Source organism: Cornus florida, unplaced genomic scaffold (genome assembly GCF_030987335.1).
Source record: "Cornus florida cultivar Cherokee Brave unplaced genomic scaffold, ASM3098733v1 CherokeeBrave_3.0.0_Hap2_Chr05, whole genome shotgun sequence".
In the NCBI taxonomy this organism is placed as follows: Eukaryota; Viridiplantae; Streptophyta; class Magnoliopsida; order Cornales; family Cornaceae; genus Cornus; species Cornus florida.
In genome coordinates, this window is record NW_026775575.1 from 50,142,490 (window position 1) to 50,169,264 (window position 26,775).

The following is a 26,775-nucleotide window of genomic DNA, read 5'->3' on the forward strand; positions in this document are numbered from 1 at the left end:
CGTGGACGGCTCCTCAAATCAAATGGGGGCAGGGATTGGAATCCAATTGCGAACACCAGAATGAACTACACTGAGCCAAGCGATAAGACTTGAGTTCAACACAACCAACAATGAGGCAGAATACGAGGCGTTGATAGCTGGGCTGAAGTTGGCTAAAGAACTAAAAATCAAGAATCTGATTGCTTATAGTGATTCACAACTAGTCATTCGGCAAGTCAATGGGGAACATGGGGCCAAGGATAAGACAATGGAAGCATACCAAACTGCGGTTCTGCGTGAGGCGAAAGGCTTTGATCAGATCAGGTTTATCCAATTGTCGAGAGAGTATAACGAAAATGCTGACCGCTTAGCTTGTAGTGCATCCAGTTCTGGAGAGACTTTGGCTAGGGTCATCCCGGTTGACGTACTGATCCAACCTTCCATTTTTGATGAGCTGCCTAATCCGAGCGCTCAACATGTTAATGTTATACCATATGAGCCGAGCTGGATTGATCCAATCATGGCTTTCATACGTAATGGTGCACTCCCCGAGCAGAAGGACGAGGCAAGAAAAATTAGGTCCAATGCGGCAAAGTATGCCATTGTGCATGATAAGTTGTATAGACGCTCCTTCTCGGGTCCATATTTGAAGTGTGCTACCCCAACAGAAGCTAGACAGATTATGCGAACCATTCATGAGGGAGTATGCGGAAATTATTCAGGAGGAAGATCTTTAGCACACAAAGCAATGACACAGGCGTACTTCTAGCCAAACATGGCACGGGATGCAGAAGAATTCTCTAGAAGATGCGATAAATGCCAGAGGTTCGGGTCATTGATACATCAACCACCTGAAGACCTGCACGAAATGGCCATCCCATGGCCTTTCGCGCAGTGGGGGATGGACGTGGTTGGCCTTTTGCTGACTACAAGATCACAGAATAAGTATGTTCTGCTAGCAACTGATTACTTCACCAAAAGGGTAGAAGCAGAGCTGTACCCTAGTGTCACCCAAACTCAAGTAAGACGTTTCATCTGGAATAATATTATCTGTCGTTTTGGCGTACCAAGGTCAATCGTGATGGACAATGGAACCAACCTCAATAGCAAGTAAGTGAAAGAGCTGCTGGATGAATATGAAATCAACCAGAAGTTAGCAGCTGTCAGTCATCCCCAAGCTAATGGTCAAGCCGAAATCACAAACAGGACAATATTTGCTTGCACTAAGAAAAAGCTAGAGAATGAAAAAGGAAAATGGTTAGATGAGCTTCCGAACGTCTTGTGGGCTTACAGAACAACCCTAAGACGGCCGACTGGAGAGAGCCCATTCGCTATGGCCTACGGCACCAAGGCGGTGATACCAGTCGAGCATTTGGTTCCAACTGTAAGGAGCTTGGCGTGGGATCAAGAGCAGAATGATAGAATGCTGAGGCTTAATCTCGATTTGCTAGAGGAAAAAAGGGATACGGCTGCAGTAAGGCTTGCCTCTTATCAACATACGCTTGTGAATAGCCATAACAAGAAGGTGAGGCACAGAGACTTCGCTCTTGGTGATCTGGTTCTGAAAAGGAAGGTGGGAATAGTCAAAAAGATGTTCTCCCCATGGGAAGGTCCATACAGAATAGCAGAGGTCATAGGGAAGGGGGTGTACGTCCTAGAAACTATGGCTAGAAGGATGGTCAATAAGCCATGGAATGCTACATCTCTAAAAAGGTACTACTAGTAGAAGTAAAGTTTAATTTCAAGCAATACGCACGCTTTAAATTGCATACTTGCAAGTGTACAAAATTCCCAAGTTTTATAAAAAGTCTCTTCTTTGTCAAAAAATTAATTGACACTCTTCCCATTCAGCAAAGTTAGTGGCAGCTAGCACTTAAAGCCGAATGCCAAACACTTGCTCAAAAAATAAAAATAAACCCAAGTGGCAAGAGGCGTTCAAGCCAAGCACCAGGCATTCAGCAAAGTTAGTGGCTGCTGGCACTTAAAGCCGAACGCCAAACACTTGCTCAAAAAATAAAAATAAAGGCAAGTGGCAAGAGGCGTTCAAGCCGAACGCCAGGCATTCAGCAAAGTTAGTGGCAGCTTGCACTAAAAGCCGAACGCCAAACACTTGCTCAAAAAATAAAAATAAAGCTAAGTGGCAAGAGGCGTTCAAGCCGAGCGCCAGGCATTCAGCAAAGTTAGTGGCAGCTGGCACTTAAAGCCGAACGCCAAACACTTGCTCAAAAAATAAAAATAAAGCCAAGTGGCAAGAGGCGTTCAAGCCAAGCGCCAGACATTCAGCAAAGTTAGTGGCAGCTGGCACTTTAAGTCGAACGCCAAACACTTGCTCAAAAACAAGTAAGATAAAGACATAATGGTGACAAGGCCGAACGTTAAGCACTTGTGAAAATACACTGCAAAGCTGAAAATAGAAAACTTGAAGGATGGAAGTCGTATTGAGCAAAAGCATTGTCATTCATTACCAAAAGGTCCCAAGGTACATAGCTCGATACATGAAAATTAAAAAAAAAAAAAAAAACTGCTACTTGATGTCAGTTCTGATGATCTTCTCCAGGCTGTAACCTGTCATTCTCCCCACCATCATCCTCTGGACCATTGAGGTCTTCTCCATTCTCAGCTGCCCTATCATCCTTAGAAGGGGAGTCAAGATGAATCACTCCCTCAGCAGGCATAGGTCTGTCAGCAGCAACTGAGGAAGAGGGCACAATGGTAGAAAGGGGAAGAATGTTCAGGGGATAAAAGGGTGGGACAATTCCTGAGGATACAACCTCTATACACTCAATGAAAATATTCTCAGCCAGGTTGCAGGGTGGGTTTTGATAATTATTTGGGGGGTGGATATCCAGAGAAGCATCTAATTAATCTGGACCAGCACAAGAGCTTGATTCACCTTCAGGGGGAGAATGGTCAATAAAACCGTCTCTGTACCCTTCAGCATACCGGATGGCACTGGTTCTGGTGAAGCGAGCAAGGAGAGCTTTCATACCCCCTTCGACTTTGCCGATCATGTTTAGCAAGGAAGACCGTTCGTTTAAGAGCTTTTCCTATGAGTTCGCATGAGACAACCGTTCAGCAATGAATGAGCGCTGAAGGTCTCCCTTTTTAGCTTTGAGAGAGTCCCTTTCTGTCAGAGCAACACTCTTCTCAGTTTTCAAGACATCAACCTCATCCTGAAGAGAATCCCGTTCGGTCTTCAGGGTATCCCGTTCAGCTCTGAGGGAATCCCGCTCATTTGCCAGACCGTCCCTCTTTGCCTTTAAGTCAGCAACCCCCTTCTCTGATTCGCTCAGCTTAGACTCCAGCTCAGCAACTTTGGCCTCAAGGAGATTCTCTACTTCAATAGACCTTTTAAGGCCCACATAGAGGGATTTAAGCTTTTTGTTCAGAGTTTCAATAGTCTTTTGAAAAGTGAACATCCCGAATAAAGCCTGCATGAAGAAAAAGAAATTCAGGTTAGACTAGCTACTAAAGAGTCATAGCAGAAAAGAAACGTATTTCAATAAAAAGAAGAGTCACCTCCATAGCAGCAGCTGGGAACCGCTGGAACATCTTACCAAAGGATAGCTTGTTTTGAATCTCAAGGTCCTTGGGGGTCCAGAAACCCTTGTAGAAAGCAAAGGAGGTGAGGGGGTCCTTGTATATTGAGTCAGCGGGGCCAATGGTTGATCCATCTTCACGGCTGAGCAAAGGTCGCCATGGAAGAATGGATGGAATCGGACCAGAGGTTCTGGCCGATTCGCTTTCAGGAATGAAGAACCGGGCAGGGGGCAATGGTTCAGTAACCCTGAAGGAAGCTGTCCTGATCCTCCGGGCTGGTGGGATATCACTCTGATCATGACCGCCCTCAGGCATTGGCCTTTTTCCTAAACTTTTTTCTGACAGACCAGCATTAGCTGGCCCTCCAATGTATTGAGAATTTCCAGCATCCTGAGTGCTCTCCGAGGAAGTATCAGACGAGATGTTGGAAGGCATAATGATGGGAACAGCAGGACGGATCTCAGCATGAGTGAGCTCAAAAGGCGCATCAACAGAACGGTTTGTGACTTGAATCACAGTTAGAACAATCACAACTTGCTCTGGGGCAGAGACAGCAAGGAAAGACGATGTGCAAGTAGGTGTAGATGATGATGTGATAGCAGGAGCGTTAGAAGGGGTGGGAGCAGGACGCCTCCTCCTGCTGAACGATGGGATCTGAATGTTCTCCATTGTAGACCCTAAAAGAGAGATGTCAGAAAGATTGTCAGATGTAAGCAAATCAGTAGCTGAAGGGACTTTGTTCAGCACACTTTCTTGCAAGGTGTCTAGCCTAGCCCTGCAGACACTATAAACCAGTTCATCATGGGGAATTTGAAGGCATCTACAAAGAAAAGTGCAAAAACGGGGAAGACAACTTTCGCAGTGGCATTCAGTAGGATGTGTTTTCAGCTTTTTGTAGCCAGATACAGAACATGCTCCAAAGGAAGAAGGGATAGAGAAGGATTGGCCGAGCGGAGTCTGCCAATTCCCACCAACCACGATTAAATTTCGTCTCCAACCTTTTTCAAATGAGTTCTTATCAGTGCAGATCGACCGTTTGTCAATAAGGAAGAAGTGATAGTACAAATCATTTTGTGAAATCTTATTAATCCGATAGCAGAGGAGAAGGTCAATAATGTCAAGATTGAGACCCCTGTCACGATTCAAGAGTATGAGGACTGAAATTACCCTAAGAAAGTTTGGGTTAACTTGTAGGGGGCAGAGCCCCAATTTGTTGAAAGCATAACAAAAAAATGGGTGTAGGGGGAGCCTAATGACGTTCAAGTGAACGGCGGAGAATAAAACTTCCCCAGGAAGGAGACCTCACCAGATCTCCCGTCCAAGTTTATTGGATAGACTCTGAGAGAAACGTCGTGAGGAATGTAATTCTTGGATCGAATGGCGTTCAGGTTAGGGGGAGCCATAGAGAAGGGGAAGAGTCCTAGGCAGTAAAGGCGTCTTTTTAAGGAGAGATTTTAAAAAAAAAACTGACCTTGAAAGTTTGTGATGAACGCAGCAACGGCACAGTAGCTAAAAATCGAAAAGGAAAGACTCGCCGGAGAAATTGAAAAGGATCGCCGGAATGTGTAGGAAGGCAACAAAGAGTAGAAGCGAGATATAAGAAGAAAGGTGAAGGTTGAAAGACCGGAATTTATAAAGAGAAAAAGTAAAGGCAACATGGAACTCAAAAGGTCGAGGTAAAAAGTGGCGCTGCAGATCTTGAAGCTTGGGTTTTTGTGCCAACCGTTCGATTCCTCGTGTCATTGCTCCGAGCCGTCAGACAAAGATCGTGTCTTTTCAATAATCTCACCCTCATTAATGAGGAGAGAGATTATTAGGGGCAGATGAGGGCACCAAAATGACCCGGGCTTGGTATGATCCGTATTGCGAAGGACGGGTCGGGTATGGACAAACAGGATAGAGCAAGTTTGCACGAGATGGGCCCAAGTCCATAAAGTCATTACAGAAGCCCATATTAAAATAAGAAAAGTTAAGTTCAGGCAAAAGGGAGCAGATATGGCCCAGGCCAGAGGAGGTTGTAACCGTCTATAAATAAGGGAAATCGAGAGGGAAAAGAGGTTAGAAAGCATTGGGAGTGAAGAAATTCTCTCTCTGAAATTGGGGGAAATTCTTTGTACTTTCACCTACCATCCAAAAAAACAAGAAAAGAAAAGAAGCCTAGCGTAGGTCGCCAAAAGATCAAAATAGTGAAAATAGAGATCAAAAATTATTTGTATGTCACGTTCTTAAAATGCCAATCAGGGCTTTTCAAGAAAGCAAGTGAGCTTTGCAGTCTTTGTGGTGTAGAGGCTGCAAGTATAATTTTCTCTTTCGGACACCCTGATGTTGAGGTGATGGTGGATCGTTTCATCACTCGAGACTCTCCACCGAACTTCACCTTTAGGGCCGGTCCTAAGATTGACAAAATCTTGAGAGGTCCTAGGCAAACTTAAATGTGAGGCCCTTTAATTACTGAAATACACATTAACATACACATAACGTAGTAAAGGGCCATATTCATTTCGAATTTAACTACCAAATTTTTAAGGACCTAATTTTGAATGGGTTGTGAATTCGTTTAATTAAAGGGTTCTTAGTTTTTTTTTTTTTTTTTTTTTTTTTTTGAACATATCACTAATGGGCTAAAGATCTTGAGGCCCTCTAAATGTTGAGGACCTAGGCGAGCCCTGATCTCCTTGAGGCTCATCACGATGCCAGCATTCGTGGACTCAATTCACACCTCACTCGACTTCAGAATGAGTTAGAAGCTAAGAGAAAAACCGGTGAAGCACCTTGATCGGATGAGGAAAGCTAGCCAAAGCCGATGCTGGTGGGAAGCCCCAATTGATAAGCTTAGATTGCTAGAGCTTGAACAGCTTCGGGACTTCATGGAGGACTCCAGAAATGGTTCGTCTTTTTTTGCAAAGAATAGTTCTGGATCCGTTGTTCCTTTTGAGAAAAAACCTAATGATTTGAGCCATATCATTTCAGGTAGTACTACTCAAGTGCAAGTATCGTATTATTTGAGTGGTTGGTTTGTTAATGTCCTAAATTTGGAGTCTATGTTCGACCCTTACATCCTCATCTTGCTCTGAAAAGAAGAAAAAAATACTACTACTCAAGTACTCGGGGAGTTTTGAATATGGTGGTCATGGATTTTTCTGAAGTTGTATTGTCCATAATGGGTGGCAGTTTCAAGCTAGTACCTCACTAGAATTTGCTGTCAATTTAATTTTCTATTTTTGCAGTTATGGGCGTACATGAATGATGATGGATTCTCACTTATCTAATGTTCATTGATGCAATAATCAACATGGTATCTATTGTTTTATTCTCAGTTACAAGTAGGATTGCTTACATTATTTTTGGACGTCTTACCATGGGATGCACAACCAATCACCATCCGATATGGATTGATGATCATGATGATATGATTAATATTTTGGATTCTAAATGTGTGATCATTAATTCAACATGAACTTATAGAATCTGTGATATGGATGCCAAGGCCTATATATGCATGTAACTAATTACTTACATAAGAGCATCAGGTTGAGTTCATATGCGAAACATTAGTCTAGCTAGCTATTAGGCATGATAAAAAAAACAAAAATGAATTATTGGTGAAATAAAACAACAAGTCGAAAGATAGACTGTAATAATTAATGATGTATTAATTAAAATCCATATGGTATGTAACAATTCAAAAAATATTGTTGTAAAAAAAAAAAAAATTAGAAATATAAATTGTGGACATTGAGGGTTCTTTTGGCAACCTATATTGGTGTTTTTAAAAAAATATAAAATAAAATAAAATCTTATTACCATTGTTTAGCTACAATAACAAAAACAAGAGAAAATAATTTATTTTTTATTACATATTTGGGTCTTTCCTAAGAACATTGGCATCATTGTTCAAAGTGTTACAAATTTGTCAAAAAAAAATAATAATAATAATAAATAAATAAACATGATTGCCAAAAGAAGCTTTAAGTATACAATATTTCAGTATTAAATTTATAGGATAGGAGAACAAATGGAGAGAAAAGAAGGTTGCACATATGTCATACATGAGTTGGGATGGCAACAGGACAGGTTTGGGCGGGTGTACCCTCCCACGCCCCCACAACCGTTTAAAAACCCCACCCTCGTCTCCGCCCAAGACTGCAATAACGAGAGGACTTTCCACCCCATTCCCACCCCTGTTTAACATCTTTACCCCCGCGGGTACCCAGCCCGCCCTGTTAAAGACAAAAAATTCTCCTCCATTTAATTTTTTTTATCAACTAAAATTATATAATTATTGAAAAGATTCATAAAAAAAAATATGGACAATAAATAGTTTAACATAAAATTCAACATTAAAAGCATTCTAAATGGTCGCGTAAGCTACTTGTTCTAGATTTTCAGATTTTGTTGCAAAACAAACTGTCTCAATATATATATATATATATACTGATGAAATATATATACTAATGAAAGAAGGGTATTAATGTGAAATATATATACTAATAAAATGAGGGTACTTAAGTAATTTACCTATATAAACGGGTGGGGCAACCTCCCCTCGTTCCCACACTGAACCCGCACAGATTTTGAATATATCAAACCATTCACGCCTAAACAAGCAAAACGGTCCCCCAAAGCCGCTAAAAACGGGGCGGGGCAAATTGCCATCCCTATACATGAGTGCAAGAAGGAGAAAAAAATTTAAAAAGAAAACAGGAAAACAAAGAAAATGGAAATATAGAGTACGGATGAAAAGGGTAAAAAAAAAAAAAAAATAGATTAATTTTTAGGGAAAAAAATATTTTAAGGGGATGCATTCATAGAATTTTATAAGTTATATATGTAATGAACTAAGAGGGGGAAGGGGTGAATTGGTTCTTCCACTTTCTTTTAGGGTTTTAAACACTTTTCTCAACTAAGATAACCACCACGACTTTTAAAGAGTGCTAACAGATATCACTAGCTAGGGTTTTAAAACCCTAATCCATCACAAGTGTTTTACACAAAACCACAACCACTAGTACACCAGATTTTTACAAGGAAAACCCCCTCAGTAGGGATCAAAAACCTTGGTTATTGGGTACATGCATACCCAATGCAAAATCCACTAATTGTAATGCAAGTTGATACACACTCTGCACACACCCTAACTCACACAATGTACACACAACATTCCCTCTGTCCTAAGCAACCCTACTTGGACCAAATAAACTCTCGCAGCTCATCAAATACATAATAGAATTTGTACAACAAAATACTAAGGCTATTACACAAGATTAGAGTGAGTATATAGCTCAACGTATATATCAGTACAAGTATTTTACAAGTTTTTGCAGCATATGTGGTCTGAAGGGTAAAATTGGAATGCACTCAATACAGACTTGAGCTTGGTTCCCACAACCTTATATCAACAATATACACTTGCTCAAATAATAAACACAATGGGAATAACAAGGTATAAAAAAGATAGTACTCAAATAGGCTTGGTTTCTGTAGAAAACCCTAACTGTCAAGGTATAGAAGGACAAATCCGAAATGACCATTTCTAGTTTGAAAACTCAACCTGAATAACCTCAAATCATCTAAACAAACTTGCTTAAATGTTGTTCATGGAGTTCATAGCAAGATATCAATATATATAACTTAGATTGGAAGCATAAACCAGAAAATCAAAACATATTTGAACGTTGAGAATATGAGAGTAAACCTGGTTTCTACAGTTGTGCATTGACAAAAAATATATATATCAGCCTTCAAGAACCCCTATGATGCCTCACACCAGTATTAAGCCTTTGCACCAGCTTCTTACACCAGAAAATCTACACACAAAATGCCTTGTTTTTTATCTTCAATTGTGTACACTCAATATATATAATTCTGAGAGCCTCTTACTTAATCAAACACTCAATTATTATCATGTTCTTGAATGTTTCGAGAGTTATACCCAATGCATTTCCATCAGGGCTCTCGACTTTCACAAAAGAGACACATAACTGCTATAACTATAACATTGTATATATAGTACTAGTACAATGAGATGAAATCTTTCCCTAATGAGAAAAGAAATGTGACACATTCCACCAATCATTGATAGGGCTGCAAATGAACCGAGCCGAGCCGAGCCGAGCTTGGGTCTGCTCGGGCTCGGCTCGTTTGTTTACAGGGTCTGCTCGGGCTCGGGCTCAGCTCATGACGAGCTTAGAAAATCGAGCTCGGGCTCGGGCTAGTCTTAATTTTAAAAGCTCGGGCTCGGCTAATGAAATTTTTTTAAAAAAAAAGTTTCTTCTCAAAATTAATTAATATTCCACAAAAAAATCAATGAATTCATGCTCCATCATTGTAATTATAATAAATCAATGCTAAAAACTTTTAGATACCATCATTGTAATTATAAAAAATCAATGATTTCATGCTCCATAACAAATCAATGCTAAAAACTTTCAAATACCTAATTATAAAAAATCAATGATTTCATGCTCCATCATTGTAATTATAATAAATCAATGCTAAAAAGTTTCAAATACCATCGTTGTAATTATAAAAAACCTGGCGAGGACAGTAGACAGCGATGACAGAGAACGGCGAGGACAGCAATTTGTTGGACCCTACTTCTACTATTTAACCCAATTAAAGTTATAAAAAGAAACTAAGAAATATATTTTATAATAAAAACAAAATTGTGATGTTTAGCTTTAGATCAACATGATGATGATTCTCCAATATTAGTTTGTTTGATATTATTCTTGTGGTATTTAGCTTTTAATATGTTAATTATTAATTTAAAATAATTATCATTTCTACCGATAATGCTTAAAAAAATTGTAGAATAATTATTGATTCTGTTAAAATTGTCTTTGATAATCTATTTAGTATATGTATATTAGTATATATTAATCAATATTGTACTTTGAAGACACAAAGTGGATTAGTGGTAGCCTGGTAGGAGTGTTAGGAGTTATATTCTTTCATGCCCAAGTCTTGGGTTCGAGCTAAGCTAAGTTATGTTTTTTAAGGTGTCACTTATTATATATTATATTATATTATATTATATATATATATATATATATATATATATTTATATTTATATATATATTGCGAGCCGAGCTCGAGCCTTGTTCACGAGCCTCAACGAGCCTTGCTGAGCCCCTATTCACAAGCTTTTATGAGCCGATCCTAATGTTGTTCGGGCTTGGCTTGTTTAGTAAACAAACCTAAAAATTGGGCTCGGTTTCAGCTCATTTACTAGCAAGCCGAACCTAAGCTGAGCCTGGAACGAGCCAAGCCCGAGCTGTTCATGAACAGCTTGGTTTATTTGCAGCCCTAATCATTGGTGAGGGTATATTTTGATATTCCTTGTGTGAAAGGACCACAATGTCTTTGCCCAGCTCATTATTTTTGTATACTAGTGCACGCACATATTTTGCATTTCATATACACTCACAACAGCTGTGGAAAGAAGAATTGTAAATTTGGTTCCAAAGAAATGAAATATGGTTCATCAGCTTTCTCTTAAAAGAACCATAATGCACATGTCAGTCATGTGCATAATATACACAGAAGGATCAAAATGCCCATATGAATGACACTTGTCACATTTCTTAGAAAAATGTAATGCAGTGAGTATACTAACAAATTGAATTTCTGATCTCAGTGAAGCAATATAGCATCCAAAGCAAATATGAAATGGTCACACACGTGTAAAAAGATTGAAATGCCCTTGAGTGTGAATGCGGTCATTTTTTAAGAAAAATGATACATCCTCTGAATTTAGAGGATACCGATTGAGCGTTGTAGAGATACACCCTATTCACACATTCCCTAGTCAACATGTGATACCACCGAATTCCTATATGTGGGTTAGGCAGGCCCATGCCCGAATACCCGAGGATATAAAAAATAAATCGGTAAATCGAACACTGAGTACAAAATAGATAAATAAGAATAAATAAATTTCTGAAAGAAAACTAAAATGATAATCATTTAATTGAAACCTCATAATAAAATTTCATTAAATAATAAATTATTCTGATACAATTAATCCTCCATTAATACAACTCGGGAATCCATACTGTGTGGACCCCTAGAAAAATCCAAAACTGAACAATTAACAGTAATGACTGTCTACATGAAACAAAAATGAATCTCCTAAATAAACTCAGAAGAGTGAAGTAGACTGATCCCTGTTCAGCACGAACAATCCTCTACATCTAAAGAATACCTAAAAAATAATGGTGGATCAGGCCCAGAAACAAGTTCTACTCTATTACAATCCAAGTAGAGATCCAATACACGTATACACCTTAGTCAATCCAATAATAACTAGTAGCCGTATATATATATATATATATATATAGATACACACTAAGGGACTCTCACTGGACTACAAGGCGGTCTCAACCTGCTTAGTAGGCAACATACAAAACGCACCTGAAGTAGGCCTGAGTACCTAGACCTTACAGGGTACACCACTAACCATCATAGCCAGCTATGCATCCCACTGCATATACGTTCCCTAACCATCGATCATAAGACTCAAGCTCATATTATGGAATCATAATCATATATATAAGTAAACCATCCTAATCCAAAACATAAAATAAACATCCGGTATGTCATCCAACTGATTCAGTTGACCTGACATGAATATATGTAGGATTTAACATTTTAGTTAATCCATTCCGTTATACATGAATAGGTAGGACTTAACGTTTTTAATTAATCCATCCCTAATATGCCACCATCCCATACTGGCACATATAATGCATATGATCCATAAATGATACAACAATTCTAATATCAACATCAAATACATCCAGAAATAAGCATAATAGACATCAGATATATACATGATCAATTATGCAGCCAATATATGATTAAAATCATATAACCTCCATTTAAATTACTAGAATAGTTTTAAGCAATTAAATCATCCACACGATCCAATAATTGATGAAATAAGTAAAATAAAATATCAATTAAATCCAGAACCAAGCATAATAAAATCAAAAATTAAATTGAATATATTATACTACTAATACACGATAAAAATCATACAACATCCATTTAACTTGCTAAATTAACGTTAAGCAATTAAATCATCTGTTTACAATATGCAAATTATTTAAATTTCATATTGTTCAAGTCCATGGCATATTATTATAAATTATGCATCCTGAGTATTTAACATGTCCATCGTAGTCATTTACAACTCTTAAGTTGACCTATACAGCCCTGAAATACCCCAAAACCAAATACAGTAGCCAAAACCCATGCATAGGTGAAGTCCGAGGAGTAGAGCCGCCTCTACTCCAAGTATAGCTGAATCCATTCTCAATGGAGTCGCCTCCATTCGAGTAGAGCCGCCTCCACTTCGAATGGAGCCGCCTCCATTCCTGTTATTTTCCATCTTCTTCATCGATGGCATCCTCTGATCACTCCGACCATTTTTCTTAAGGTTCCTAACGTTCTATTCTAAGTCCCAGATGATCCCAATAAATTTATAAAGTCCATATGCATTATAAACACAAATTAAAACAAAGTTCCATGCAATTAATTTCAAGATTAATCAAGAACACATATAAATGCACATATACTGTTTTAATTCAAATTAAGCATTCATATTAAGTCGATTTAATATCTAATTCACCCTAGAATTAACCTAAGCATGTATAGAAACACGAAATCTAAGGGAGAGAGTTAGAAGAAGAACTTGCCTTAAAGGTTTTGAATTAAATCCCATCTCCTTCTTCTCTGGCTAATTCATCAACTCCGATAGCCTTTGGTTGCCGTCGTTATCCTCCGCTGAATTGGATAACCGCCATGAACAACCTCCTTCCTTTCCTCCTAAGGTCAAACCAAATCCTTGGCCGAACTCCCCTCTTTCTCTCCTCACATTTTCCTTCTCAAAAGGTTCTCTGTAAAACTTCTCTCTAAATGATATAACTCGCGTAATATAATTTATAGCCTCCCACATACCTATACTATTGTATATATACACAACATAAAACCCTAATCCTAGTTTAACCCTAAGTCTGCTAAGAAAAAATAAGGAGAAGGAAAGTTTATTAAAAAACTTTACAATATATATTAACTATATAAGTGATAAAGTGATATAAATATATATAATATATATATATATAACTTATAATTATATACATAATACTGACTATATTTATTAATATTAACTATTTAGAATACTAGTAAATATAATATCCAAATATACATATATATCTATGTATTACAATCCATAGGTAAATATTCGTACCCATTAACCTCCTATCCAAGGTGAGTGAGATTTGCACTCTTTGTGGTGTAGAGGCTATAATAATAGTTTTCTCTCTTACAAGGCCGTCGCTTGCACATGCCAAATTGAAGTTGTGAGTGTGGTTCAATTAAATCCTTTTTGGTCAATTTTGAATTTATAAAAACCACTACTACTTCTACTACTAACATAGCAAAAGTAAGTAGGGATCGCCCCAAGGGATTTGCAAGATACTACGGAATCAATATTGGATTAGTAGGTCGAATGATCATAAAAAGGGTTTGGTTGGTTGAATTAAGCTAATGATTCAATTAAAAACATGCAAATTAAGAACAATCTAAAGGTTAAGGTATAGAGAATGAGAGAAAAGTCTTGGGGCATAGAGTTCACCACTAAGCTTCACTTCACTAAACATTTAGCATTTGTCAATTTAGGGAGATTCCATGTTATAAATAAAGTGTGTGTGTGTGTGTCATTAATTGAAATACTAAGCATGGATGAGAAATTAAGCATAAATTGTCTAATCAATCTAGTGAGTAGCACAACCTATAAAACTAAACCATTAAACATTCAATAAACCCACAATTAATGCACACATAAAAATCTAGAGAAATGTACTACTTGTACTCATAAACATGTATCATCAAACAACAAGAATGGATTATCTACCTATTTAGGAATTTAAAGCAACCACACTATAACTAGACTAATGACAAGGAAATTAAACTAATTAAGCTAAGGAGGTAGCACGATCCATCAAGAAATAAGCATAATATATCAAATAAAGAATAAGAGTAATCAATTAAGCTCCATGCCTTGACCATTACTAGATTTATAATTCCAACACACATAGACATGCATCAAACTCATAAAATCTAGTGTAAGCACAGGACCATTCATTCTAGCATACATAGACATATGGATAGAAATAAAAGATTAATTGGAAGAATTAATCCTTACAAATCATGTAAAAACTCAAGATCTATATATATTCATGGTTAAATATTATTTACAACATAAATCCACAAAAACGACAAATACTAAGTTTATGAAGCAAGCCTAGGGGCTATCTCTAGCCCCAAGAGAGGGATTTAGCCACTCAATCGAAAAAAAGGCGGTGTTATCCAACCCTCAAGGGCTATTTTCAATGTAGGCACTATTTTCTTCTTTTTTGCTTTGCTCCAAAAACCTTAATTCTAGAGAGAAAAAAATATCTAATAGCTATGTCTAAAAGTTAGAATAATTGGGAACCAAAATTAGCAACCCTATAGAATTGGTTTCATTTGATTTAATTACAAGTCTCTTTGAGTAGGCAACAAGTCAAAAAATAGGCCTTTGATTAGTGCAAACTTGCAGCTACAAAAGTTAGTGGAGTTCGGGCGCGCTCGGGAATTAGACAGCTCACTTCCAGTTGGGTCTTCGATCGAAGATGACGTAGCAAAGATATTTTGATAACTGGCAACCTTATCCATTGAGCTGGCACCGCCTTCTTTTCGATCAATTGTAGATATCTTCGATCGATCAAGGCTTCCTTCGATTGATCGAAACTTGAACAATGCAGTTTTTTTTTCTGACTTCTTCTTAATTTTCTTCTTGACTCCAAAAAGGAGATAAAAGGTTTTTTTTAGCCTGTTTAAACCTAATTGACCTGAAATAGATAAAAACACAAATTAGAACTAAAACGGGAAAGTAAGATAGATGAATGGACTAAAATATACTAGCTTAGGTACTAAAATCCATCACATTTGAGCACTTATTACATCCCCAAACTTAGATATTACTAGTCCCTAGCAATGAACTACAAAGAAAAGAAAGAAATAAACAACTATACAACTATGAACTAGAAAGTAATGCAACAAGCCTCTTAAACCCCTAAGTTACCCATAGTAGAGGAGTGAAGTCTCGTGAGGGTTTCTAAAAATGATACCCACAAACATTAAGCTCTTTCTCACTAAAGAGGCACCAACATACAAAACAAGCATTGGGAGAAAATTACCACAAGTATGCAATTTTTCAACCATTTCCAAGCAACTCTCCAAAATTTCAATAACAAGCAAGCAAATATGGTCCTCCACACATCAAGAGAATGATCATGCAAATCAAAACAACTCTAGAATCTTTTTTAAGTGAACTGACATCAAATATGTTGTTATCTTAGCCAACTAATGAAATGGTCACAACCAGCCTCAAGCTAGCACAAAAATCTAGTACCGATCATTAAGACAAAGAATGAACCTTTTGTTAATGTGTTTATTTAACTAGGTGCACTTATTATTTTCACTCAAAAATTTATTTATTATTATTTTTTTATAGGATCAAAGATGGAAGCATGGTGCAATGTAGTGATCTTTTAAGCTTTCTAGAAGATTCATGAGGTGAACGTTAGGTCAATAACTCCCAAACCAAACGGCTTTACGGCACTAGGTATAGAGACACCCCTAAGAACTTACAAGCTCAAATCAACTAGGCTACAAATCAAAACAACCACCATCTAATCATTTTCTACTCCTTACCTTTGGTAAGAAGTCCTCACTTTATTTGCTTTTGCAAATTTTTTTTTTTTTTTATTATTTAAACCTAGAGTTTGGGCCCTCCACATTTCAGCGCGAGAAATTCAATGCTTGATAAGGCTATAATTCTGGCTACTTAGTTAAAAGGGTTTGTTATCTACATTTGTCAAGAATGAAAGTTTTCAAAGCATTACTAGCTCAATTGGGATATAACCTAATTAATAATCAACAAAGCATGTACCCCACAGATGAATGCTAGTGTACGCCTGTGCTAGTGTAGTGGTGTTGTTCGTGTCGCCCCACCACATCAAGCTTGAATGAGTGTGTGCATTATAAGGCGAGGGCCAAGAGTTTTACATTTATAAAAGTCACTACTACCTTTCACTATAAATATAGCAAAGGCGAGTAGGGATCGTCCCAAGGGATTTGTGAGGATCGAGCAATATTGTGGAATCGTTATTAGGGCTAGTAAGTCGAGTGATCAAACAATTGGTTGGTTGGTTGATTAGAGAGAATCTAAGTTAAACTAAGTGATAGCAAAAGAATGCAATTAAGAGTAAGTAAGAGAGAGAGATCTTGGGGTTTAGAGATCACCACCAAGCAATGCATTTCTACACCATTGCCAAGTGATTAATGAGGGCAAATGTTATGTTGCAATATTGGTGTGTATGTGTTTGGTTGATTCAACAAGCAAGGATGACTAGTTAAGCATGTATTGTCTAAACATCATGTGAAAAGCACAATATATCTAAGAAATGAAGCATATATTGTTTAAACAACATGTGAAAGGCACAATAGATCAAAACAAGTCATTAATCCTTTCATTAAGCTCACAATCCAAATACAACACAAGGATAGAGACATATGTTACTTGCATTCAAAAACTTGGATGATCAAACAAAAAGCATAGATTATCCTCCCATTTAACACTACACTATAACTACACTACATCTACACAACTAGCATGAAAATAAACTAGGGGAGAGGCACAATCCATCAAGGAATAAGTATGAACCATCAAGAGAATCACAAGAGCATTCCTTTAAGCACTATGTTTTGACAATCTCTAAATCTAAAGCATCAATACACATAGATATGCATCAATAACACAAAATTTAGAGACAAGCACATGAACATCTATTCTAGCATACATAAACATATGGATAGAATGAAATAATCAATTAGAAGCATTAAACCACATAAATCATTGAATAAACAAGATCTATCTATATCAAAGTGTCAAAACATAAATTACAACATTAATCCCTCAATAATACATAAGATTAAGATATAGAAAGCATGCTTGGGGCTAACTTTAGCCCCAAGAGGATGTCTAGCCACTCATGGTGATGTTACTCCAACCCTCAAGGGCTAACTCCATAGTTAAATCTGCTCCTTGTTGATGAAGAACTCCAATGGTGTCTTTCGCCTCCTCCTCTATGCTTCCTCTCCAAGAGATGATATGAAAATAATACTGGCTCTCTTTGTAAAAAGCAATCATTATCCTTATATAGGTAAGTCAAAATGACACTCAAAATGAGCTGGGGTCGTGCACACAATATTCCCTAATGATTGGATAAAGGTCAACTTTCAATGAGATAGAAATTTAACTTTTTCGCACTGGAGGAAGTTCGATCGATAGAACCTTGGACTTGGATCGATCAAACTGGCTGAGATCTATCGAACTTAGGCTGGATCGATCCAACTGGTTTATCTTTTTGGGAAAAGATGAATCCGAGATATTTTGGAGAGATATTTATGGGAAAAGGACAAAAGTGGTTAGTAGGTGGTACAGCTGTGAATAGGATCAATCATTTGAATAAGGACAAAAGTGTTCGATCAATCGAAGAATGCTGTTGGATCGATCGAACTTTTGGACTTTATGCTTATGGGTCTAGGCTTGGATCTATCTTGAAGTGCTGAAATCGATCATTGTTCGATCAATCGAACCTTGAACTTAGATCGATCGAACTTTGCTGCTTGTCACCTTTGGCTTCATTTGCTTCCTTCTTTCTCCACTTAGCTCTTTTCTTTGTTTAATCCCAGAATTGCTTCAATTAAGCTCTTATTTGGCTGAGTTAGCTTATTTTCGGGATAAGTGCCTGAAAATGGAAATAATACGAAATCAATCTAAAACGGTAAAGTAAGATAGATAAAGGTACTAGAATGTCTAAGCTTAAGGGGTTTAAATACGCACTTTTCAGCACTCATCACACCCCCAAACTTAAATATTGCTAGTCCCTAGCAATGAACTAGAAAGTAAAGGAATGAAATGAACAACTATACAACTATGAACTAGAAAACAATAAATGGTTAACGCCACTTTCGTAGGGAACACGATTGCACTTAGCATATGCAACAAGCCTTTTAAACCCCTAGGTTACCCCTAGTGGACGAGTGAAGTCTCGTGAGGGTTTCCAGAAATGGTACCCACAAACATTAAGCTCATTCTTTCAAAAAAGGCACCAATATTGCAAACAAGCATTGGGAGAAAACTACCTCAAGTATGCAATTTTTCAAACATTTCCAAGCAATCTCCCAAAATTTCAATATCAAGCAAGCAACTATGGTCCTCCACACATCAAGAAAATGATCATGCAAATCAAAACAACTCTAAAATTCTTTTGAGTGGACCGGCATTAAATGTGTTGCTATCTAAGGCAACTAAAGAATTAATCACATCCTTACCCTCAAACTAGCACACAAATCTAGTACCGAGCATCAAGATAAAAAGTAGACCTTTTATTAAAGCTTTATTGTTCTAGGTGCGCTTATTCTTTTCACTCGATTTTTTATTTTTTTATTTTTTTATTTTTTTAATAGGATCAAAGATGGAAGTATGGTGCAATGTGTTGATCTATTAAGCCTTCTAGCGATTCATGAGGTCGAGCGTTAGGTCAATGACTCCCAAACCAGACGGCTTTAGGGCATTAGACATTCAAATACCCCTACGGACTTACAAGCTCAGATCAACTAGGCTACAAATTAAGACAACAACCATCTAATCATTTCTCACTTCTCACCTTTTGCGAGAAGTCCTCACTTTTTATTGCTTTTGCAACTTTTTTTTTTTTTTTTTGGAAAGTTCAATTATTATCCTAGAGTTTGGGCCCTCCACCTTTTGGCTCGAGAAGTTCAGTGCTTGATGAGGCTAGAATCCTGACTACTTAGTGAAAAGGGGTTGTTATCCACCTTTATCAAGAATGAAAGCTTTCAATGCACTACTAGCTTAATTGGGATATAACCAATTCAATAATCAACAAAGCATGTACCCCATAAATGAATGCTAGTGTGCACTGGTGCTAGTGTAGAATCCTAGAATGAATCTCACAGCAATCACAAAATTAGGATGATGTGGACCACAAGTTTAAGCAAGATATTAATTTTTCAAAAAATTTACTCCTAAATGGTATTCATAAGGCATACATGGAGTATTGGACTCTCAAGTCAAGTAATTTTTAAATTTTAAGCAATATAATCCTCAAAAGATCAAAATCATAGCTAGATATGGACCAATCATAGAAATATCCATGATTAATTCTTCAAAGGCGGGACTTCTAGTATTACCTTGGGAATAAGATTGGTTGGGAAAATGAGAGTTAGCAAATTGATTCCCTTGTGATTGATAAGGTTTATAACCTTGGGATCCTTGGTTTTGAAGTGGAGGTGGAATGTACTGCCCTTGAAAACCGCCTTGGGAAGGGTTTGAACCCTCTCCTTAGTTTTTCCAAAAGAAATTTGGATGATTTCTCCAACTTGGATTATAATGAGTACCATAAGGATTGTTCCCTTAGTTAACAAAAGCCGCATTGACTTGTTCATTAGGTTCATTTTGCACTTGTCCGTGAGGACAATGAGAAGTAGAATGAAGAACACTAGAACAAGTCATACATGTTTCATTTGATGCACGATGAGAATGGTTAGGGAAGGAAGATACTTGGTTCGCCGAGTTTTGGTTAATCAAAAATTGATCAAACCTTTAAGATAAAGACTTCATTTCGGCGACTATTTCATTTGAATGGTCGACTTGATGTAAGCCAACACTCTTCCTACCTTGTGAATTTCTACCATTCTTGGATGATAGTGTTCTATGTAAAGAATTTTCATTCATGCTCTCATAGAGACGCCACAAGTCATTCTCGTGCCTATCAATGTATGAGCCACCCATGGAAGCATCAACCATGCCCTTATAGTTGTCCGATAAGCTGTCAAAGAAATATTTAACTAATTGCCATTTGGGCATGTCATGATGTGGACACTTCCTAAGCAATTCATTGAAGCTTTCTCATGCCTCATAAAACGTTTCTCCATCCCTATGTGAAAATTCTCGAATTGAGGTTCTCATGGCATTGGTCTTAAAAACTGGATAGTACTTCTTCAAGAATTCTTGTTACATTTCCGCCCAAGAAGTGATTAAAAAAGGCCTAGGATTGTTAAACCAATACTTTGCCTTGTCTTTTAAGGTGAATGGAAAAAGTTTGAGTCTTAAAACCTCTTCCGGCATGTTCGTATATTTTACGGTGGAACATACTTCAAGAAACTCATCCAAATACTTGTAAGGTTCTTCACTTGGAAGTCCATGATAGTTAGGACGCATTTGAATGGTTTGTGGCTTAATTTCATAATGATGTGCTCTAAATGGAGGCAACTGGATGCATATAGGTGCAATATACTCATTAGGCACATAATAGTCTCTTAAAGCAAGAGGTGGATTAGCTACTTGAGGTGCAATATAAACACCTTGGTTATGAATTCCTTAATTGTTGATGGAAGGTTGTGGAGCATACATTGGCCTTGGCATTCCATATGGAACTTGGCCTTGTTGTTGTGGTGGTTGGTGAATGAATAGCCTAGGCATGCCTAATGGTACTTGTATGTTCTCATTGTGCACATTGGGATGAAGGATACCTTGTTGTTCTATGTGACCAAGGTCCTCAACATGATTATCATTATGGTCATCCATTGATAGATTGGCTCTATTTAAACTTCCTCTTCCCCTAGGATTTCTAATGATAGATTCAAAATGCAAATCAAGAGGGACAAGAGTTGGTCTCAATGAACGACGTCCATGTATGCACAATGCAAAACACAACAAACACAAAGAATGACAAACACTATGCCTTCACCATAATGCAATTAAACTTCTTCCACAAACACTTAATTCATACTCCCATGCTTTAACAACAATGATGCAAGACAATTAAAAATAAGCCTCCACGCGGGCCGACGATTTAACTAAGGGATTGAGTAAAGAAAGTCTCACAAAGGTCCTTTAGCACTTCAACTCCAAATTTAAAGCTTAGCTTAGCAAATTTTTAGAATTTTTAGCTTTTTACTTTCTTTGCTTACTTGAATGCTTGATGGCTTCTTTGCTTGCTTCCTCTCCAATAATACACCTAGTTAAGTAAGAACAACACAATAAGTAACCAAAAAGAAAAATAAAAATAAAAGTAAAGACACAATCAAAAGAGTACTAATCCTAATCAATTCCACAAATTCGACATTGCCAAATCTAATCAATCAAATCCCCGGCAACGGCACCAAAAATTGGTGCGGTTTGTGTCGATACCGCCGCACCACCGTCAAGCTTGAATGAGTGTGTGCATTATAAGGCGAGGGCCAAGAGTTTTACATTTATAGAAGCCACTACTACCTTTTACTATAAATATAGCTAGGGCGAGTAGGGATCGTCCCAAAGGATTTGTGAGGATCGAGCAATGTCGTGGAATTGTTATTAGGGCTAGTAAGTCGAGTGATCAAACAATTGGTTGGATGGTTGGTTGATTAGAGAGCAACTAAATTAAACTAAGTGATAGCAAAAGAATGCAATTAAGAGTAAGTAAGAGAGAGAGATCTTGGGGTTTAGAGATCACTACCAAGCAATGCATTTCTATACCATTGACAAGTGATTATTGAGGGTAAATGTTGTGTTACAATATTGGTGTGTGTGTGTGTTTGGTTGATTCAACAAGCAAAGATGACTAGTTAAGCATGTATTGTTTAAATATCATGTGAAAGGCATAATATATCTAAGCAATGAAGCATATATTGTTTAAACAACATGTGTAAGGCACAATAGATCAAAACAAGTCATTAATCCTTTCATTAAGCTCATAATCCAAATACAACACAGGATAGAGACATATGCTACTTACATTCAAAAGCTTGGATGATCAAACAACAAGCATAGATTGTCCTCCCATTTAACACTACATTATAACTACACTACATCTACACTACTAGCATGAAAATAAACTAGGGGAGAGGCACACAAGAGAATCATAAGAGCATTCATTTAAGCACTATGTTTTGACAATCTCTAAATCTAAAGCATCAATACACATAGACATGCATCAATAACACAAAATCTAGAGACAAGCACATGAACATCTATTCTAGCATACATAGACAAATGGATAGAATGAAATAATCAATTGGAAGCATTAAACCACATAAATCATTGAATAAACAAGATCTATATATATCAAAGTGTCAAAACATCAATTACAACACTAATCCCTCAATAATACACAAGATTAAGATATAGAAAGCATGCTTGTGGCTAACTCTAGCCCCAAGAGGATGTCTAGCCACTCATGGTGATGTTGCTCCAACCCTCAAGGGCTAACTCCATGGTTGAAATCTGCTCCTTGTTGATGAAGAACTCCAATGGTGTCTCTAGCCTCCTCCTCTATGCTTCTTCTCCAGGAGATGATATGAAAATAATATTGGCTCTCTTTGTAAAAAGCAATCCTTATCCTTATATAGGTAGGTCAAAATGACACCCAAAATGAGCTAGGGTCGTGCACACAATATTCCCTAATGATTGGATAAAGGATAACTTTCAATGAGATGGAAATTTAACTTTTTCGCACTGGAGGAAGTTCGATCGATAGAACCTTGGACTTGGATCGATCAAACTGGCTGAGATCTATCGAACTTAGGCTGGATCAATCCAACTGGTTGAGTTTTTTGGGAAAAGACAAATCTGAGATATTTTGAGAGATATTTATGGGAAAAGGACAAAAATGGTTAGTGGGTGGTACAGCTGTGAATAGGATCAATCATTTGAATAAGGACAAAAATGTTGGATCGATCGAAGGATGGTGTTGGATCGATTGAACTTTTGGACTTTATACTTATGGGTCTAGGCTTGGATCTATCTTGAAGTGCTGAGATCGATCATTGTTCGATCGATCAAACCTTGTACTTAGATTGATCGAACTTTGCTGCTTGTCACCTTTGGCTTCATTTGCTTCCTTCTTTCTTCACTTTGCTCTTTTCTTTGTTTAATCCCAGAATTGCTTCAATTAAGCTCTTATTTGGCTGAGTTAGCTTATTTTTGGGATAAGTGCCTGAAAATGAAAATAATACGAAATCAATCTAAAACAGTAAAGTAAGATAAATAAAGGTACTAGAATGCCTAAGCTTAAGGGGTTTAAATACGCATTTTTCAGCGCTCATCATGTAGAATCCTAGAGTGAATCTCAAAACAATCACAAGATCAAGATGATGTGGACCACAAATGCAAGCAAGATGTCAATCTTTCAAAAAATGTACTCCTAAATGGCGTCCACAAGGCATATAAAGAGTATTAGACTCTCAAGTCAAGTAATTTTTAAATTCTAAGTATCATGATCCTCAAAAGATCAAAATCATAGCTAAAACTCCTAAATCATATCATATGCATAGAAACTAAGTGCAACATGTCAAATGCTAACATACCCCCAAACTTAATTTGTACATTGTCTTCAATGTACAAAGAAACAACAGATAATGAAAAGAGTATACCAAATGACTATAGCAAATAGGACCCGGCAACAGAAGCTTAGCATTGGAAAGCGCACCCCCAAACTTAGATTCCGAAAGCCTGTCTGAAAATGATCACACTAGAAACTGTCAAAGTATATGCATCGATGATATAAATGAGATATGAAATGGAGAACTGGGCGTAAGACCATCGCATATAGCAATATAAAGCTCAGAATATCCAAAACCAAAATCAATGATATCATAAATCCCAAAAATCCATAGATGCAAATAAATCAAAAACAATATCCAAAAACCATGTGTAAAGCATCAAAACAGTGCAAATTTCCATTAATATCAATGTAAATATCTCAAAACAGTGCAAAAATATACCAAAAATATCAGAGTATCAAAATGTAGTAGGGCAAAAAATGAGCAATAGAGATAGAGAGAATAGTGGAATTATGGTGCAGCATCCGGCGCAAGCATGTCAGTAATGATCTGGAGCATATTTGGCATCTCCCAGCTATGTCGAGTGAGAGACGTCTGAATGTCTATTCGCATTTTCAAATGTCTCTCCTTGCATCTGCTACAGCTCTAGTCAAATCGTCAGATCGCCTAGCTAAGTCATCATGCCGCCTCACTAAATCATCATGCCGCCTCGTCATGTCAGCATGCCACTCCTTCATGTTAGTTTTAAAAGAAGTAAAATCTTAATGCAGCTGAGTCAGGTCAGCTCTGTGGCTGAAATCTGAACTGGCATGATGAGAGCGAGTGTCGGCCTGTGGCATCGGCCTGTGGCATCGGCTCTGTGTGAGGGACATGTGAAGGGCCTGTTGTGTCAGTTTTTACTTCAATAATAAATAACCACTCGCAATAGAACAAATCTTTGTAAGATAGTACTATAGAGAGGGTGTCGAACCCACAGGGAGATGAGTGTATTATGTTTTGCTTTTAACTAATTTCTATCGGTTTGCAGGTAACTGGTTGAATTAATTGATTGGTTGTCACGATTATAAACTAAAATTAGACTGAAATTAAACTAAAGTGATCAGAGAGATAAAGGTCTTAGGGCTTTGACTTCACCACAACATTCATACTATGGTTAACTATTTCAACTCTAGGGATTTAAAAAATTATATTTCAAATGAATTGAACTCAATAACATTCGTTCAATTCGGTTTTTAAAGAAAGATATTTTACAAATTGCAGTTAACTATAACCTATTTGCGGTTAGCATGGACTATCCACCTACCTACTCTAACTAATTTTGTAAACAATCCATCTTTCCTAAAGCATATACTATGAAAACATTCATTTATAAAAAACATTAGAACACCATTACATGACTTCCATTCTTATGTTTGGCAGGGCTTCGCTAGATACCATCCAATAAGAATGGGTTGAGAATAAAATACGAACAGTTATATCCAAGACAAGGTAATAACAATTTGACAACTATTTAAAACATTAAAATCTAATTGAGTTGTCTCAATTGCTCATAATCATGTAATCAGAAACATAATATATATTAAAAATAAACCAGAGTTAAAACAATCAAACCATAGTACTACATTGGGTTACATCAGTACCCTAAGAGAGGAATTAGCTACTCATGACGATGCCGAATATCATCTGTGTTGTAGTCGTCTTCATCGTCACGGATGACATTTCTCTTCTCAGGATCTACACCTTCTAAGGTTATGGAAACCCTAAAAGCCGCCACCACAGTATCGGCCTTCTGAATAATACGAGAAAAATGGACTTCTTCTATCAAGGTTTGTGCCTTCTTTTATAGAAGAAAATAAAGGTTTGGTGGGTTTTTAGGTCTAGCCCATCTGGAGTGAAAATACGACTTTGAAAAGAATAATCCCGTAACTTTAAATCAGATATATCATGGAAGGCTCGAGCTTAGGAAGTAGAGCTCGAGCTTTGGGAACAAGGCTCGAGCTTCAATGAATTATAGCTTGAGCTTCAAAAGATGGTGTTTGATCTCTAATTTCATACTTAGTCAAATTTCTTCAACTTTTTTCCGAAGCGTCTTTTCTTTTAACAATTAGAATATTCTAGGATTCTCTTCTTTTAACATTGCTCGATCCAAACTTCATAGGGCCCGAGCTTTATGTACTCAAGGCTCGAGCTTTGAATGATGATACTCGATCCTTGAGGTCTAGCACGAGGCCCTGGGAGCTTGGTTCTTCTTTTAAAATCGACTCTTCAAATTCTGACGCCTTATGCTCGAGCTTGAAGGCCAAGGTTTGAGCACCCTGAGGTTAGGCTAGAGCACCACTGAGTAGGGATCGAGCTCTGAAGGTCCAAGGCTCGAGCTTCAATGCCTTATTGATTTTTCTTCTTTTTCTTGTAGGGCTCAAGCCTCAGGACTTAGGCTTGAGCTTTGGTTCTTGAATTTTTCCAAACTTCACTATTTGAGCTCTCGGCTTGCTTTGGATGACCGGCAACGACTCTGTAAGCTTCAATATCAGTCTTTTCATCATAAAGTCCAGTTTTAACCATTTCTCTGAGAAAGTACCTATAAACACACATTAAACATAAATTAGTCTAACAATGGATAGAAGTATCACTTTAGGCCTTAACATACGTATATTTAGGGGCTTGAATATGCAATATACAGTGCTCATCACCGGCCTGCTGAGATGGATGAGGAGGAAGAGGTGGACCTAGCTGCGACGTGGATGTGGAAGTAGTAATACAATGCCTCTGTCTAGGTTTATAGGAAGAAGGTGATCC

At 37.4% G+C, this 26,775-nt stretch overlaps 1 protein-coding gene and 1 pseudogene across 1 annotated transcript in view; both read left to right on the top strand.

Annotated features, from left to right (window-relative positions):
• The first annotated feature begins 5,175 nt into the window (after nt 1-5,175).
• Nucleotides 5,176-26,775, top strand: part of LOC132309264 (agamous-like MADS-box protein AGL62) — a 44,319-nt gene continuing 22,719 nt past the window's right edge. Inside the window, exons 1-3 of the mRNA XM_059807584.1 lie at nt 5,176-5,195; nt 5,663-5,903; nt 6,179-6,286. Coding sequence (XP_059663567.1) covers nt 5,176-5,195; nt 5,663-5,903; nt 6,179-6,286 — 369 coding nt within the window. The remainder of the gene's footprint in view (nt 5,196-5,662; nt 5,904-6,178; nt 6,287-26,775) is intronic.
• Nucleotides 20,520-20,618, top strand: LOC132310645 (small nucleolar RNA R71; annotated as a pseudogene).